General features: G+C 48.5%; 1 protein-coding gene across 3 annotated transcripts; it reads right to left on the reverse strand.

Annotated features, from left to right (window-relative positions):
* Nucleotides 1-447: 447 nt before the first annotated feature.
* On the reverse strand, nt 448-16276 carry ERRFI1 (ERBB receptor feedback inhibitor 1). Of its 3 annotated transcripts, XM_070956321.1 has the most exons (5): nt 15670-16276; nt 13116-13398; nt 4818-5009; nt 4600-4673; nt 448-3878 (listed from the first exon to the last, which is right to left on the reverse strand). In XM_070956321.1, the coding sequence occupies exons 3-5, from the start codon at nt 4928-4930 to the stop codon at nt 2743-2745; spliced, it is 1323 nt and encodes a 440-aa protein (XP_070812422.1). In that variant the 5' UTR covers nt 4931-5009; nt 13116-13398; nt 15670-16276; the 3' UTR covers nt 448-2742. The 3 variants fall into 3 exon arrangements, with proteins under 3 accessions (XP_070812422.1, XP_070812421.1, XP_070812423.1); XM_070956320.1 differs by lacking the exon at nt 13116-13398; XM_070956322.1 differs by lacking the exon at nt 15670-16276 and having other exon boundaries at nt 13125-14142.
* Between the last annotated feature and the right edge of the window lie 1744 nt (nt 16277-18020).

The following is an 18020-nucleotide window of genomic DNA, read 5'->3' on the forward strand; positions in this document are numbered from 1 at the left end:
AATTCGTAATTTTTTTTTTCAAAGAGCAACTGTCACCTCTGCTGTGAAATTGTGCGGGTGCATCCATGCCGAGCTTGGATTCATTGGACGAGTTTACCAAAAAATGTAAATATTGCAGAATCTTACGCTACATAACGTAAGCTCCGTTTCATGCTGAATAAACTAAATGATTAATGTAAATGAAGTAGAAAACTATCTTTAGATAGCTTATTCCAAAAGCATTTCATTAAAATAAATCTGATTTTTTTTAAAAAACGATTTAAATCAGAAAAATCTGATGCAAATTTTTAAAAATCCTATTTTTTTATTTTTTTTTTAAAAAAAAAAATCATCAAATTTTTATCCAACCTGTTTTCAAACCTCCGTTCCGAAACTGTGTTTGTGTGTGTGTGTTGGAAAGACCAAAATTGTCCTTTTAGCAAACATGACGTAACAGCCCCCGTGTTATTTTAAACATTTAAAATTTTCTGACGTTCTGACAAGCCAAGTCAAGAGGGGAAGTCCGATTCGCTTAACAACTATGGCATTAAAAGCTCAGAAAGCTGCACAGTGACCTGTGCCTCGCTCAGCAACACAAAAACTGTGGTGGTTGTAACCCGAGGAGTTAAAAAGTCCCAAAACTCGCAGCTAGCTGCCTTCTTTAGGAGCTTCAAAACCCAGCCTACAACTTCTTCTGCAGCCGCAGCGTGGCAGACTGCCCAATGTTGATAGTAAGCACATCGTACGACGGGATTGACCAATGTTGGGAGTGCGTAGGAACACACACCCTAAAAAACACACACCGAGTGGCAATTCTGTGTGGCAACTCCATTCGGGCTCGCCGTCTTAAAAAGAGCAGATCGAAGGAGAACAGGGAAGGGGAAGCCTGGAGAACCCAATAAATATAGGAGCTGCACCTTTACCATAAATAAGTATGTCATAACTTTATTAAATCCAAGACGTGACAATATATATATATATATATATATCCAAAATACAACTGAACACAAATCCCCTCGACAACTGTACACCCTAGACCGAAGTTTTTCAGTGCATTGTTTCTGTGATTTAACCTTCATTTTCGTTTGAATTAGAACGGTCAGCTTTCCTAAAATGTCAGGAAAGAAGAAAAAAAAAAGAGACAGAAAATGTTCCCCATTTTAGCGGATCGGGAAGTGTAAACAATGGGGGGTTTGTGTTAATCCCCCCACTCGAAAAAAACCACCAGGACGGACCTTGGTCGGAGCGTCTGTTTTGGCCTCCTGCTAATTTATCCGGTGTGCATGTTGAATGTGGAATGAAACCCTTCGTGGATCAGAAATTATTCAAAAGTGGGACCAAGCAGCCTCCGTTCCCAAGATTCGTGACCCCACAATCAAGAACGGCTCTATATCTAAACAATTGGTCCCCCTTTTCAAACAAATATTGTGGCCGAGTCGGAATGCATCTTTGAGTTGTTGTGCGGTCACACAAAACCCTCAGCAGCTGCAGAAACGCAGAGCTGTTGAGGGTTGACCCCCAACACACACCCCCCGGGCCGTGCCCCGTTTTTGGAACTGGGCTGTACCAGCGGCGAGCGACTACACACGTCTGTAGCTTTACTTGCGCGTGAGTGGCGGGCTCTCGCGCACTTGCGTGAACCGTGGGCGCTCCGCTCGAGCACGAAGGTCCTTTTGTGCGAGCCCAAATGGAGACACGAAACCAGTAGTGGGTTTCACTTACCTTTGCTACCGGTTTGGAACTGTGAGCGCGCGTGTGTGCGTGTTTGCTTCGCGCAGAGCGTCCGTGATGATGTCCGGGCAAGTGGAGTGGAGCCTCCCACCGCTGCTACCGGTTGAAATCCACCACTACACTGAAACCATCTCCTCTCCCTGTCCTCCTCCCCTCCCGGGGGCCAGACCACCAAGCTAGAAAGTTTGGGGACCGCTGATCTAAAGAAATCAAATAAATCTTTCTTGGACCTCAAAAATGTAGATGGCTGCGCAGCCCACGGAACAAGACCAAAGAAGGGACAGGCCAAGGGACAGGGAAGTGAATGGACGGCCCAACTCTGTCCATGGCCGTGTTTTCCCCCACCCATCCCCAAAAGGAACAGAGAAGACAGAACATCCCGGGACAGAAATAATTTAAAAATCTACCTACCCCCCAAAGTGGAAAAACGTCTATTAACACCCACAAAAAAAAATACTGAACTTCTGGGCTTTCAGTTAAAGCCACCAGTCACCTCAGCAGGACTACAATTTGGTCGTTCTAACTTAGGTGAGTTTCTACATATATATTATTCTAGAACGGGGATCCCCAACCCCGGGGGCCGCAGCCCGCTACCAAGCAGTGGCCCGTTCAGGAACCGGGACGTGGAAGCGGGCAGGACAGCAGGCACGCACGATGCCATTTGTGCGAGTGGCAGACGTGCGTGCCCACCGGTCGCACAAAGGGAGTTGCGTGCACTCCCGCGGAACCATCCCACCTCCACCCCCCCACCGGTTCGTAAAGCCGTAAAGGTCAGAGACCACAGCTCTCGAATATTCAATAACTGGCCAATCTCAGTTGTGTAGGACTTGTCGTCCTTCCAAGTCTCCTCCTGCCTGGGTGTCGGCAGTTGAGCCATAGCTATCATTGCTGTCCGTCCAGGAGGCTCCAGCACTGACGTCTCTACCTCCCCTTTTACGTCCAGTCTCTACACAGGGTCCTTGGAGAAGTTGTCGCTGTTCTCGGATTCAAAAACTTTTCAACGTTCACCGCTGTCCTGTCACCACTGGCCCCCTAGGGAGAAACCATACACGCCAAATGTTTGCGTTTGACTAGTCCTCCCAAGTCAGCCTTGACCAGAGTGGCAGCTTCGGGGCCTGCCTGCCGCCGTCCCTCCTCCGGCCTCAAGCTGCCCTCTTCTGCCTCCCGGAAGAACATCTCATATTTGTCCAAATAAGGGGGTCTCTCAGGCAAGAGGTAGTAGTGAGTGGAGCTGACTTTTTTGCCGTTTTCGATGATGGGGAGAATACAGGGCACCTTGTGGGATGAACCTTCGCTGTTCTGCCTCTGGAGAGCTTTGCTACTGACGTACTTCGGATCCGGGGCAAAACTCTGCGTCGGAGGCATGACCCCGTGGAGATACGCCGGCAACGTTTTGGGACTCGGCGTCCGAGAATGGCTCCAGGGCAGAGGTTCCCGCGGAGGGACTTTGGGCGGTTTGTCCTCGTCGCTATACGCGCTGGAGGTCACTTCGGCCGACCACCTCCGATAATCAGGTTTGAGGGGCCGGGGAGGCAGAGGTACCCTGGGGGGAACCTCGGGTTTGTCGTCATCGGAGCTGGGAGACGAACGACAGAGGTGGCTAGAGACCCTGACCGACGGTTTGTTGAAGGACCCAGCAGGGCCTGAATGAGAACGGCGGAGCCGGCGGTGAGGTTGTTGTTGTGGCGGTGGAGGGGGCGGACAGGTGCTCTCTGGACAGCTGGGCTGTTGCGGCTTCACCTCTGCCGGAGCGTCGAAGTAGGCGTAGTTAATCTGGCCGCAGCCCCTGAAACTGCGTCTACCCTGAGCTGAAAGCTTAAAACTGGGACTCGCGCAGTTCTCCAGCAAGAAGTCGGTATCCGAACTGGTCAGGAACTCCACTTCTCGATCCACTTCGTCGTGCAGGAAGTTTTCGGCGATGGGCAGAGGTGGCAGTGGACGGGCGCTTCGCTCCACCGAAGACAGGGGAAGGGAGAGGAGGGGCCCGCTCTTCCCCGGGATTTGAGAAGGTGTCTCGTCAGAGTTCTGGTTCATAGTCAGAGAAAGTCCACCGAAGCTGGAAACAAGGCGGTCTTCGGAGGCGGAAGGAGCAGGAGGGTGAAGGAGAGAAGGGCTGGCTCTCAAGAGGAAGCTCGTACCGCCGTCTGGATTGGGACAGGAGACATGGCCTAGAAGGAAAGGTATCTTGGGATAAATAAGGTAAAGGTAAAAGTTCCCCTTGCACGTGTGCTAGTCGTTCCCGAATCTAGGGGGCGGTGCTCATCTCCGTTTCAAAGCCAAAGAGCCAGCGCTGTCCGAAGACGTCTCCGTGGTCATGTGGCCGGCATGACTCAACGCCAAAGGCGCATGGAACTCTCTTACCTTCCCACCAAAGGTGGTCCCTATTTTTCTATTTGCATTTTTTTTACTTGCTTTCGAACTGCTAGGTTGGCAGAAGCTGGGACAAGTCACAGGAGTTCAGCCTGTTACGCGGCACTCGGGATTCGAACCGCTGAACTGCCGACCTTTCGATCGACAAGCTCAGCGTCTTAGCCACTGAGCCACCGCCTCCCTTTTAGGAGGGATAAATAATAGATAGATTTTGGATAATTGGAAACGCTAAGGCCCACAGGGGAAACTCTGCCTTTTATGTAGAGTTCCCCATTTTTTTCGGCTTTGCGGACCGGCTGGTTGGGTGGGGGGAGGGAAGGGGTATGTTCCCCATGAGCGGTGGGCTTGCGTGGAACCATCCCCTCTGCCCCCCCACAATCCCCGGTCTGCAAAGCTGCAAAATTTGGGAGCCCCTCTGCGCTAAGACAAGAGGAACGCAAGGCCTTCCGGGCGGCGGAGACCCCGAAAGCCTTCAGGTGGGATAAAATAAGAAACGGGACAATTTTTCGGGGTACCTACCAACGGAGGCCAAGGGATGCGGTCCTGGCTTCAGGTTGCAAGCCATTGCTACGGAGTCCACGCGGAAGAAAGGGCTGAGTTGTAAGAGAAAAGAGGGGGGGAAAAACACACAACCGTAAATGAAACGGGAAGCACGACGGCGTGTCTAAGAGTCCGACGCGCTGCGTCGTCCATCTGTCCCGCTCTCTTCCCGCCCCCCCTCTTTGTCCAGCACTCACTTTGCAAGCTGGCTGTTGTGGCGACGGCAACAGGCCTCCAGGCTTCCATTACGGAGAAAGCTGGGGTTCAAGGAGAGGTTGACCTCCTGGGCCGCAATGCCTGTAGTGGACATGGCCTGTGGTGGACAATGCTTGACCTTCTCATCGGGCTTTCAGAAGGAGTCCATGGTCTTCAGAAGCTCCCTGGGCTCCCTGGGGAAGGAAGAAGAGGGACGCGTAAGAATGACCCCAGGGTCAAAGGAGAAGGGGGGGTGACCCTAGATGCTGCGACGGTCGTAAGGGTGAAAAACGGTCCCAAGTCCGTTGTAACTTCGAAAGGTCACTAAAGGAACTGCTGTTAAGTCCGTTTAGTCGACCGGAATATTTCAGACTTCTCCATAAAGGAAGTTTGGCTTTCCTTAACACCGATTCCCTTTGTGGAGGCCAAGAAAAGCAACACTTGGAAAAGAGAATGCAACACAGGGAGGGAAAGGAGACCACCCAGTGTTTTAATGAGGATTATGCAAGTAAGCAATAATGATATTAGTATAATGGCTGTAATTCTCCCTATGTTTTGAGCTCTTTCCTTTCTTTTCCTTTTCTTTCTTTTTCTTTCTTTCTTTTCCCACTTATGACTGCTTTTCTTTCTCTTTCTCTCCCTGACTTTTTTCCTTGTTTCTCTCTTTCCTTCTCTCTTTCCTCTCTCTTTTTCCTTTTCTTTTTTTCTTTCCTTTCCCACTTATGACTGCTTTTCTTTCTCTTTCTCTCCCTCTGACTTTTTTCTTTCTTTCTTTCTCTCTCGTTCTCTTTCCTCTCTTTCCTTTTCTTTTTCTTTCTTTCCTTTCCCTCTTTCTTTTTCTTTCTCTCTCCCTTTTTTCTTTTTCTTTCCTTCTTTCCTTCTCTCTTTCCTCTCTTTCCTTTCCTCTCTTTCCTTTCCCACTTATGACTGCTTTTCTTTTTCTCTCCCTGACTTTTTTTCCTTCTTTCTCTCTCTCTCTCTCTTTCCTTCTCTTTCCTTTCCTTTTTCTTTCTTTCCTTTCCCTCTTTTTCTTTCTCTCTCTTTCCCTTTTTTCCTTTTCTTTCCTTCTCTCTCTCTTTCCTTGTCTTTCCTTTCTTTCTCTTTCCTTTTTGTTCTTTCTTTTCCTTTCTCTTTCTTTTTCTCTCTTCCTTTCTCTCTTTCTACCCTTTTCTTTCATTTCCTGTCCCGAAACACAAAAGGCCTCTGGTGCCCCACCCTCCTATCTACTCCCTCCCGGCCTCAGTTTCTCAAAAGGCAACCTAGATTCCCCTCTCCTGGCGTGTGGGAGAAAGCTGGGCCACGGAAGGAAATTGTCTGCAGCGCCCTTCCTGTCTCCAGAAACACCCCTTGCGCACTAATAACAACTTGCAAGGTGTGTTATTAGTGAAAGGAAGTCGTCCCATAATGAAGGGATGGAGGAGAATATTCTGGAAAGGGAGGGGAGGGATGCCCAGGTCAGAGCTGAATCACCCAGCCCGGGGGCGGGGGGGGGAGAGAGAGACTGGAGAGAAGGGGCACTTGGAGCCCCCCCCCCGGGCATCAGCCTCGATGGGTCCACGGGAAGGGCAGGGAGGGAACAGCCGGACGAGAAGCCACGGACGGAAGCCAAACAAGGAGAGCAGCAACCTAGAACTAAGGAGCAATTTCCTGGCAGTGAGAATAACCCGCGGAACGACTTGCCACCAGAAGTTGTGGTTGCTCCATCACTGGAGGCTTTTTAAGACGAGATCGGACAACCCTCTGTCTGAAATAGTACTACAGGGTTTCCTGCTCGAGCTTGGGGCTGGACTAGAAGACCTCTAACTATAGGGTTTCCTGCTCGAGCTTGGGGCTGGACTAGAAGACCTCTAAGGCCCCTTCCAACTCTATTCTGAACTGGTAAATACTCCGCCGTCTTACTGAGCCCTACTTAAGACCCCTTGCACCATCCGAAAAAGGGACCCCGAAATTCCTTTCGCTTCGACGGCTGCTAGCACGCAACACAACAACACAAGACAACACAACACAACAACGAACTGGCCAATTTTGTTCCTCCAAACCCCCCCCCCAAACTGCTCTCATTTGCAAACCCATTCTCTCCCCGCCTGAGCCTACAAGCAACTATCTGGGGGGGAGGGAGGGAGGGGAGGGAGGGAGGGAGAGGTCATGAGGGTGACCCCCACCCCCCCACAACCATCCAAAAGGCAGGATTCTCTCTGTGCCAAGCCCCCCTCTTGGGGTTGTGCCAAGGAGCCCGGAAACGACAGAAAGGTGAGGAGGGGGGGGTCTACCCTGCACAAAGAGAGAGACAGAGAGGTGGGGAGGGGGCTCAGAGTTCCTTTGCTGGGCTTCCAAAAAAAAAAAAAAAACACATTCTCCCAGCCTTTGCTCTCCCTAGTTTTTTTGCCTACTCAGCCGCCAACTATCAGGAGTAAATCTCCAGAGGCGGGAGGGGCACACAACCGGCTGCTCATCCCGGTTTAACAACTACCTGACATCACTTCCTCCGCCTTTCCAACGCCTGCCAGCGGAGGAAGAGGAGGAGGAGGAGGAGGAGGAGGAAGGGTGGGTGGGTGGGAAGAAGGCACCCCATCGGAAGCCACTCCCGAGTTAATACAGGTTTCCGTCACAGCCTGGAGGGGAAAAACTCAGCACAAGCAAAAAGGGGCAGGAGGGCAAAGCAGGCAGCCTTCCTTCCTTACAACAACCGGAATATAATTATAATAATAATAATAATTATTATTATTATTATTAGCCATTTGGGGATGCTCTCCGCCGAGCATTTCTTAAAAAGCCGGCAATTTTTATTATTTTTGTGATTTTATTTTAAACCAGCCTTGCTTTTTTAAATTCAGGCTCGCTCGCCTGCCCGCCTTCTGCCAGCCGAGCCGGCTCTGGGCCTAGAGAGAAAAGGGCAGGGCGAGAAAGCACGGCTGGCGCCTCGAAAACAGCCCATCCCGGAGGGGCCGCCACTGCCGCCCACCAACCAACCTCCCCTGCGGGAAAACTTTGAAGGAGATGCTGGTTGGAAGACGGCACGAGCTGATCTGGGAGATTTTGTTTTTTCTCGCAGGAAGGTTATTTCCCCACCACCCCCAAAAAATCCAGAATTTGGAGAAGGGACAATATTACCTCCTCTTTGCAAATCCTACTCCCTTCTAGCACTGATGATGTTACCTAGTTGGGTCATTAGACGTCTACAAGGAAACCCCCAAGCTCAGAGAGCACCAAGGACCCCATAGTCTTCCTCCTCCTCTTCTCCTCCTCTTCCTCTTCCCCTCTGCCTCCTCCTCCTCCTCTCTGCAAAGCCTACTCCCTTCTAGCACTGATGATGTTACATAGTTGGGTCATTAGACGTCTGCAAGGAAACTCCCAAGCTCAGAAAGCACCAAGGACCCCATAGTCTTCCTCCTCCTCTTCTCCTCCTCTTCCTCTTCCCCTCTGCTTCCTCCTCCTCCTCCTCTCTGCAAATCCTATTCCCTTCTAATACTGATGATGTTACCTAGTTGGGTCATTAGACGTCCGCAAGGAAACCCCCAAGCTCAGAGAGCACCAAGGACCCCATAGTCTTCTTCCTCCTCCTCTTCTCCTCCTCTTCCTCTTCCCCTCTGCCTCCTCCTCCTTCTCCTCTCTGCAAATCCTACTCCCTTCTAGCACTGATGATGTTACCTAGTTGGGTCATTAGACGTCTACAAGGAAACCCCCAAGCTCAAAGAGCACCGAGCAAATTGAGACCGCTGGTTTAAAAAAAAAAAAAAACCAAACATTGACCATTCGGCGTTATTTTTCATTTAAGAGCGAAAGGAAAATTCTCGCGCCTTCCGCTCTTCGAAGGAACCGGATGTGACCCCGAATGCGATTCAGACAAAATGTTTAAATCCATACTGACTTCGAGGCAATTCAGCCCCGCTTCTAGAGAAAAATCGGAGCGTCGGTTTTTTTTTTTTTTTTTTAAGGAACCTACAGTCAAACCCCAAGAGGTAGTCCTCCACTTGTGACGGTTCGTTTAGTGACCGCTCGAAAGTTACAACGGACCTGGGAAAAAAAAGGGGGGAGGGGCTTTTGACCGTGTTTTTTCCCCCACACTTACAACCGTTGCAGCCGTCCCCAATTCAGATGCTTGGCCACTGACTCGTATTTATGACAGTTGTTGGGTCCCAAGGTAACACGACCCGCTATTACGACCTTCTGACTAGCAAAAGTCAAGGTGGGAAGCCAGATTCACTTAACAACCATGTTCCTCCTTTAACAACTGTAGCAAGATCGGTCATAAAATGGGGGAAAGCCCACTTAAATGTCTCGCTTAACAGCAGAAATTTGGGGGGGGGGGGTCAATTGCGGTTGTAAGTTCGAGGCAAGCCACGTTATATATTTATTATATATTTATTCTGCCCTTTTTATTCATTTATTATTTTTTTTTACAACTGAAGGCAAGGAGGCCTCGTCTTCCATCTATTTTTCCACACAACCACCCTGCGAGGTAGGGCTTGACCGAAAGAACAACTGGCAACTCAAACATCCGGCCCTTCCCAAACTCTAGTCTGATTCAAAAAAAAAAAAAAGAGAGAAAACTTTTGCAAAAGTTGCCCAAAAAAACCAACAACCCCAAAACAAACCCTTTTAGACTTTTTTTTAAAAATTGTTAAATTAAATTAAATTTAAATTTAATTTAAAAATTTTTTTTTTTTTTTTTTAAAATCCATTTTCATACCCGAATTCATTGTAAGATGAATTGTAAAATGCTAAAAATATGTGGGGATGTTTGGTGTGTGTGTGTGTGTGTGTGTGTGTGTGTTTTGTGTGTGTTTTCGGCCGTCCACGGGATATGAAATTGTGGGTGAGTCAGAAATATCCAAAGTAAAAATACTGGAATTTCACAGATGAATAGACTATACAATCACAGGATGTGATGACCGAGTCATCCGCCGTTTCTACGTGCTCAGCTGGAGGAAGATAAAATTTGGTGAAGAGTCGGGGACTAATCGGGATCGGGATAGAGCTGGAAGGGACCTTAGAGGTCTTCTAGTCCAACCCCTTGCACGAGCAGGAGATCTGTAGCTTAGTCCGTTCCTGACAAGTCTCTTCTTCAAAGCCTCCAGTGATGGGAGCAACTCACAACTTCTGGAGGCAACTTCTCTTCCATTGATTGATTGTCCTCACTTTCTAGGATGGGAAATCCAGATTGTCTTAAAACAATGCAGGTTTGAAGACGGGCAGTTTTGCAGAGATGGCGAAGATTTCAGCGTACTTAAAGAAGACCGAACTCAAGAGACTTATGTAGGGGAGTGGAAAAAGTGGATAGATTATGTGCAGAATAAATACCGAACTAAGAAATATCAGATAGCTTTTAGCTGAACGAATGCATTATGTAGGGTTAAATTAATTGAGTTTTAGGAAGGTATTAACAGTATATAGGGGGTGGAGGGGTTTAAGTTTTATAAGTTTTATAAAATGTATCTCTCAATTAGGATTTTATACTGTGGAAGTCCTGGGGGGGGGAAAGGGGAGGGTTAGGGAGGGTATGGGGGGGGGAAATTGGGGAGAAAATGTATTTGTAAAACTTTTTTTTTTAAAATAAATAAATAAAAAAAAAAAACATGCAGGCACATGGGTAAAACGAGGCCCTAAACCAAAAAAAAAACGAAGACCAGAGCAGCCAAGAACTTCCGTTTCAACCCACTGGAAATAGTCCTCGGCCTACGACCATAACTGAGCCCAACATTTCTGCAAGTTTTGCCTCGTTTTACCAACTTCCCCGGCCGCATTTGTTAAGCAAATTGCTCCGCACGGTCAGTTCTGCGAATCCTGGGGGGGATGATCACGTGACACCCACCCACCAGGACACTGCGACGGTCGTAACTATGAGTCAATGGCCCGAGAGTCCCGAATTTGGATCGAGTGTGACCTGCAACGGGAGTTAGGGTGAAAAGGAAAAAAAAAACAAAAAACGGGTCATTTTTCTCAGCCGCGTCGTAACTTCGAACGGTCGCTAAATGGAACGGCTGTAAGACGAGGGCTACCTGGAATCTGAGCTTTTTTGAGTTTGAAAAGAGTTATTAGGAAAAGAAAAAGGCCAAGTTAGCCAGCTCAGAAAGTATCTCCGAATAGGATGAGGGAAAAAGAGACCAAGTAGTAATATTTGGAGGAAAACAAACTGTAAAAATTCACAATTCAAGGAGAGAGAGAGAGAGAGAGAGACTCCTTGGTGCCCTCTGAGCTTGTTTTCCTCCTCCTCCTCTTCCTCCCCCTTGCAAATCCTACTCCCTTTCTACCACGGATGTTACCTAGCTGGGTCATGAAATATTTGCAAGAAGAAAAAAACCAAGATCAGAGTTCGATGAACCGAGAGGAAACCGCTCCCCCCCCCCCAACTACCTCCGCACTTCCATCATGCATGGATGATGTTACCGAGTTGGGTCACGAAACGCCTGCAAGAAAATCACAAAACTCAGAGAGCGCCAAGGACCCCACAAACCTCCCCCACCTCTTTCCTTCTTCCTCCCTTTTCTTTCCTTCTTTTCTCTTCTCCTCTTTCTCCTCAAACCCCACTCCCTTCTAACCCTGATGGTATTACCTAGTTGGGTAATGAAATGTCTGGGAAAAAAAAAAAACCCACAACCAAGCTCCGAGAGTACCAAGGACCCCACAGTACTCCTCCTCTTTCCTTTTCCTTCCTTCTTCCCTTTCTCTTCTCCTCTTCCTCATTAACTCCTCAAACTCCACTCCATCTTGCACTAATGACGTTCCCTAGTTGGGAATAATGAAACGTCTACAAAAAAACCACAAAACTCAGAGAGCACCAAGGACCCCACAAACCTTCTCCTCCTCTTTCCTTCTTTCTCCCTTCCTTCCTTCTTCCTTTTCTCTTCTCCTCCTCAAACCCCACTCCTTTTAGCACTGATGATATTCCCTAGTTGGGTCGTGAAACGTCTACAAGAAAACCACAAAACTCAGAGAGAACCAAGGACCCCTCAATTTCAACCCTGTGCAAACAAATATTCCTCCTTTGTCGGTATACACACACATACACACACACAAATATATCCATAGATCGGCAACGTGGGATCCGTTGCCCCAAATGCTCCCGGCATGCGCCGCTTACCACTCAAGCAAAAATTCAGCTTATCCGAAGGCTGCTGAGTTGCCTTGGCAGCCCAGAATTGGAAACGATTCCTGCAGCAAACGCCAAACACGAGCTTGCACAAACGACAACTTAAAAACCCCCCTTGTGTCCTTGCCGGACACAACAAAAAGGTGTCACCCACAAAACTTTCCTATCAAGGGTCCCGGAGGTGGGTGGGGTGGGGGAACCTTTCTTTACTCTTCTAACACACACACACACAGAGTCCTTTGGGGGTAACTGAATTGCTCAAAAAAACCCGGCAAAGATCCATTTGTGGATTACACAAAATTGTGAGTCGGCCGTCGGCCATTTTTAAGCTAACATTTTAATCGGAAGAAAATCCCGATATTTTTTACCAAAACCTGGTTTTGGGGGAAGGCGAAAAATAGCGGAAAGCTTTTGAATCGGGGGCTCATCAGAATCGGAACAGAGGTGGGAGGGACCCTGGAGGTCTTCTAGTCCAGCCCTCTGCTCGAGGAGACCCTAAACCATACCAATCAATCAATCAATCAGAATAGAGCTGGGAGGGACCTTGGAGGTCTTCTAGTCCAGCCCTCTGCTCGAGCAGGAGACAGACCTTAGACCATTTCAGACAGCTGGCTGTCCAGTCTCTTCTTGAAAACCTCCATTGATGGAGAACCCACAACTTCTGGTGGCAAGCAGTTCCACTGGTTAATGGTTCTGATTTTCAGAAAATTCCTCAATTCCTGGTTGCTTCTCTCCTTCGGTTAGTTGCTTCTTGTCCTGACTTCAGGGGCTTTGGAAAATAAATGGACCCCCCCCCTCTTCTTTGGGGCAGCCCCTCAAATACTGGACGATGCTATCACGTCCCCCCGTGGTCCTTCTTTTCTCTAGACTGGCCAAACCCAATTCCTGCAACCGTTCTTCGTATTTTTTCGTCTCCAGGCCTTTTAATCGTCTTGTTTGCTCTTCTTTCCACTTTTTCCAACCTCTTTTTTTTTTTGGTAACGTGGGGACCAAAACTGGATGCAGCATTTCAGGAGTGGCCTTACTAAGGCTTTACAAAGCCTAGGAATTCAGAGTTTATTTATTGCTAGCAGTATTCCCGAAACCCAATTTCTCCCAAGAGGAAGAAATTGTGTCCCTCCAATCCTTTCTCTCTTTTGGTCTTTATCTCCTTTCCTGAAAATGTCTACGGGAGGAAACCAAGTAATTAAACGTAATAATATCAACAAACCACAGTCACCGGCAAGCTTAGATTACACAGTTCCACCACATCCTTTTTTGCAAAGTGCCACGGAAGAGCCCCGAGGAGCTACACCAAGACGCAACTCTGGAGGAAGGGAGAGAGAGGTTTCAGGGACAGCCCCCTACTCACACCTAACCACCCAAACCCAGTTGGAAGACAATGAGGCTTGTTACTGGACTGCAACACAACCGCAACTTCAGGATGGGATTTTCGTCGTGCACGTCGTCCCGGACTTGTGGACATTTCGTTTAGCGTCCGTTCCAAGTTGCAACTGGAAAAAAACGCGACTTATTGGCGTTTTTTTCACACTTAACGAGCGTCGCAGACGTTCCCCGTGGGTCAAAATCCATACGCTTGGCCACCGACTCGTATTTACGACGGTGGCAGCGTCCCCCCGCGATCCCCCCTTTTTGTGACGAAGTCAACGAGGAAGCCGGATTCGGCTTAACCCCCCCGAGCGACTTAAGTTAGCCAAGCTTGCAGGGAAGCACTTCACAACAGTGGCAAAGGAAAAGCTCTTGAAATCGATCCATTGGAATAAGAGTTGGAAGGGACCCTGGAGGTCATCTATCCCAACCCGCTCGCTCAGGCAGGAAACCGTAGACTTTTCCGGCCAAAAGGGCTGTCCGATCTCTTCTTAAAAACCTCCAGGGATGGAGCCACCCACAACTTCCGGAGGAAAATTATTCCACTGGCTGATTGGTCTGCAATTATAGAATTGCAGAACGACTGAGTCGGGAGGGACCTCGGAGGTCATTTATCCCAACCCCCTGCTCAAGTAGGAAACCCTAGTCCTTTTCAGACCAATGGCTGCCCAGTCTCTTTTTAAAAACCTCCAGGGATTGAGCCACCCACAACTTCTGGTGGCAAAAGCAGGCTAACTTAAACCACGGAAATTCTGGCGCCAATTGCCGTCACGAGGAAAAACCTGCCGTGGCAAATCTTGGCTCACACCCCTGGGGTCTCTTCCATGCCAGCCGTCCGGAAGACTTCCCTCCTGCAACCATTACTCGATGGGCACTTGCCCCGAAGAGCAAATGGCATCTTTTAAAATAAACCAGCTTTGCAAAAAAAAAAAAGGGGGGGGGGCAACACAAACGCAATCCTTGGTAGGCGCCACAAAAAGCTGGATGCAGGACCCAGAGTGGCGATGTGGGGGGGGGGCTCGGTTGCCCCCTTTGCCCGCCAGTTCTAAAGACCATCTGTTGAATATGACGCCTGCTCTGCCCTAGACTGGCACTGCCCTTAACCCACAGTGTGGTCATCTTTTAAGAAATGGGGGGGGGGGGGGGGACAGGGCGATGCCCAGGTATTTGATGGAAGCATTTTGCAAAGGCCGGCCGGGGGGGGGGGGGCAGGGAGTGGGGGAGTTAGAGGCTGGCACCAGCGTTTCTGGTGCCACACAAATGGCACAATCATTGTTGGCTCGGGCAACGCGCGGGGAAGGGCGGGGGAGAGGTCGAGACAGCTGGTCGTTCGGCTCTTGCAGCTCAATCTCCCGAAAGGATAACAGAATAACAGAGCTGGAAGGGGCCTTAGAGGTCTTCTAGTCCAACCCCCTGCTCTGTCAGGAGACCCCTAGGCCATTTCAATCCATCTGTCAATCAGGATAGAGCTGGAAGGGACCCTGGAGGTCTTCTAGTCCAACCCCCTGCTCTGTCAGGAGACCCTAACCTAAACCATTTCAGACAGGTGTCTGTCAGGTCTCTTCTTAAAAAGCCCCCAAATGACGAAGCACCCACAACTTCTGGTGGCCAGCTGTTCCACTGGTGAACCGTCCTTCCCTTTCAGAACATTCCTTCCTTAATTCCAGGTTGCTTCTCTCTCTCTCTCTCTCTCTCTCTCTCTCCTGGGTCAGTTTCCATCCGTTGCTTCTCCTCCTGCCTTCAGGTGGGCTTTGGAGGACAGGTGAAGCCCCCCTGCTCCCTCCTCTCCTTTGTGGAGGTGGGGGAAACCCCTTAGATCTGCAAGCTGAGCCCCCCCTCCACCTCTTTGGAGACCAGGGGACAAAACCCTACACCTGGCAGCATGAATTCTTCCTGGCAAGCCCAGGTGGAGGACAGGAGAGGACTACCTGGCCAGGAGGTGGTTGTTGTTGTTGTTGGGGAGGGGGGGGGGGAGAGAAAAAAGAGAGAGAGGGGGGAGAGAGAGAGAGAGAGAGAGAGCCGCCTGAGCTGCAATGAGCTCACCTTCCTGCCCCCGGGCGGTCTCCTAGCAACCGGGCTCGCCCTACCTGCGCTGCAGGTGCACCGCGCGCCGTCGCCTCCCCGCCGCGCTTTGCAGGACGATGACTAAGGCTTGCTTCCCTCCCCGCCACCAGGAGCCCAGGGGGGGGGGGGAAAGCGGGGCTGGGGGAGCCGCAGGGGATCGGAGATGGGGAAGGGGAGGGGGCTTCAACCTTGGCTCCCCCCTCCCCTTGAGCCCCCAGCCCCAATTCTCTCCCCCCCTCCCTCCCTCCCCCACTGCAGATGGGCAAGAGCCCCCCCCCCACTTTTCCCACCACCCCCCCTTTCCTCCTCCGCCTCCCTTCCCCTCTACTCACCCTAGAGGGCGCCCGCGAGCTCCGCTTGCAAAAGAGCCCCGCTCGCTCCTCCTCGGCGGCGGCGGCGGCGTCACTCTGAGCTCCAGCCCGGGCGAGAGGGCGCTTTTATAGCGGAGGGCGGGGCCGGCGGGAGGCGTGGCGAGAAAGGCACGCCCACTTCCCCTTCCCGCCCCCCCCCTCGGCGCCGCCCTCTTAAAGCGGCGATGCCTCTTTGGGTTGGTCCCCGCTTTGCGACCTTCGGCTTAAATCAAATAAAAATCAAATCAAATAAAGAGGAGCGCCCGGGGTTTATAAACCCGCTGCGCCCCTGAATTTCTGTTTGGGGGAGCGGGAGGCCTTTTGGGAAGAAGCGAGGCTTTTTTTTGGGGGGGGGGGCTTTTTTGGGGGGGTTGTTAAGTGAGACGCTGCGGTTCTTAAGTGAGGAATGAGGTTGTTAAGCGAATCTGGCTTTCCTCCCCCTCCCCCCATGGACTTGACTTGTCTTCTAGGCCAACCTGCTGCTCAAGAAGGAGACCCTAGCCTAGACTATGTCAATCAATCAATCAATCAATCAATCAGAATAGGGTTGGGAAGGGACCTCAGAGGTCTTCTAGTCCAGCCCTCTGCTCAAGCAGGAGATCCTAGACCACGTCAATCAATCAATCAATCCATCCATCCATCAGGAGGAGCCGGATTCATTTAACAACCAGGTGGATAATTTATCGACCGCCGTGACTCACTTAACAACGGTGGCACGAAAAGTCATAAAACGGGGCAATATCCACAGTTGAGCTCCATCATGGTCATACATTGAGGGCTTCTTGTATTAAACTGTCTTATAAATTGGGAAACTTTACAACTTATTTGGGAATATTCAGACTTCTATTAATATTCTTTTTTTTAAGTTTTTTATTTTATTATTTTATTATTATTATTTTTACTTATTTGGGAATATTCAGACTATTCTATTAATCTTTTTTTTAAGTTTTTTATTATTTTATTTTATTTTTTTTTTACTTATTTGGGAATATTCAGACTATTCTATTAATATTCTTTTTTTAAAAAGTTTTTTTTTTTTTTTTTTTTACAATCGTATCAAATCAATGCACGAACAGGGTGTCGTACATTCTAATACGAATAAAACTAGTAACATTAATCATAGTTATTGCATTCAATCAACTTATGTATTTCTAAGAACAATACACAATTATATTAAATTGCAATCGGTCATGAGTCAATTATTCCATGTTTTCTCTTATTACTACTTTTATTTTATTATATAAAAAGTGTATAGACTGCTATTCCCCCTTCTTTTATTTCTGTCACTTATTCTAACGATCAAAGCTCTTTAAAAGAGAAGGGAAGGGGGAAAAAAATAAACCCCAGCTCTTGTTTTGCTCGATTGGAGTTAATTTTGCAACCGAGTTAAGTGTATCGAATGATTCAAATCAATATGTTGACGCAGCAGATGGACTTGGCAAATCAACTCTCTGACTCACTCTTATATAAGTAACTTAAAAGGGGGTATTTTGATGAGGCAGCCCTGGCAAAAATTAAAATATTCTAATCACGAGGTGGAGACTCCTGTTTTTAATTTATTTTTATTGCTTTTTAATTAATGACAATAATAATAATAATAATAATAATAATAATAATAATAATAATAATAATAATAATAATCCACAAACATTGTCAGGAGGGAGAGGCACAGAAGTAATCCTTGACTTAACCAGCAGAGTGTAGCCCAACATTTCTGCTGTTAAACGAGATGTTGGTTAAGGGAGTTTTGCCAAGTTTTATTTATTTATTTATTTTTATTTATTTTATTTTATTTTGATTTATATGCCGCCCTTCTCCGGAGACTCAGGGCGGCTTACAAGGTGTTAAGCAATAGCCTTCATCCTTTTGTATATTTTATACAAAGTCAGCTTATTGCCCCCACAAACCGTGTCCTCATTTTACCCACCTTAGAAAGGATGGAAGGCTGAGTCAACCTTGAGCCTTGGAGAGATTCGAACCTGCAGTAATTGCAGGCAGCTGGAAGCTGAATACTACCTTTAACAGTAGCATTAGTCTGCTGCGCCACTCAGGCTCACTTTCACTTTTCACTTTTACGATCTTTCTTGCCACGGTTGTTAAGTGAATCACTGCAGGGGTTGCCACGGCTGTTAAGCGAATCTGGATTCCCGGTTGAGTTTGCATGTAATGGTTTAGTGTTTCCTGCCTGAACTGGTTTTCTCCCAACTCTCTCATTGAGCAAAGGGCTGGACGAGAAGACCTCCAAGATCCCTTCCAACTTCTGTTATATTGTAACAGAATATTGTAACTGGACCCAAAACAGCCGAGAAGACCCCAGGATTCAATGAGGACCA

The sequence above is a fragment of the Pituophis catenifer genome, unplaced genomic scaffold, assembly GCF_029215685.1.
Source record: "Pituophis catenifer annectens isolate HBS135680 unplaced genomic scaffold, rPitCat1.0.hap2 SCAF_18, whole genome shotgun sequence".
In the NCBI taxonomy this organism is placed as follows: Eukaryota; Metazoa; Chordata; class Lepidosauria; order Squamata; family Colubridae; genus Pituophis; species Pituophis catenifer.

Excerpts from the sequence above, each read along its gene's own strand:
- ERRFI1 (XM_070956320.1), bottom strand. The coding sequence starts at position 4,930 with ATGTCCACTACAGGCATTGCGGCCCAGGAGGTCAACCTCTCCTTGAAC. Across the intron at positions 4,674-4,817 it reads CACAACAGCCAGCTTGCAAA|CCCTTTCTTCCGCGTGGACT; the intron begins GTGAGTGCTGGA and ends CTTACAACTCAG. Across the intron at positions 3,879-4,599 it reads GCATCCCTTGGCCTCCGTTG|GCCATGTCTCCTGTCCCAAT; the intron begins GTAGGTACCCCG and ends CTTTCCTTCTAG.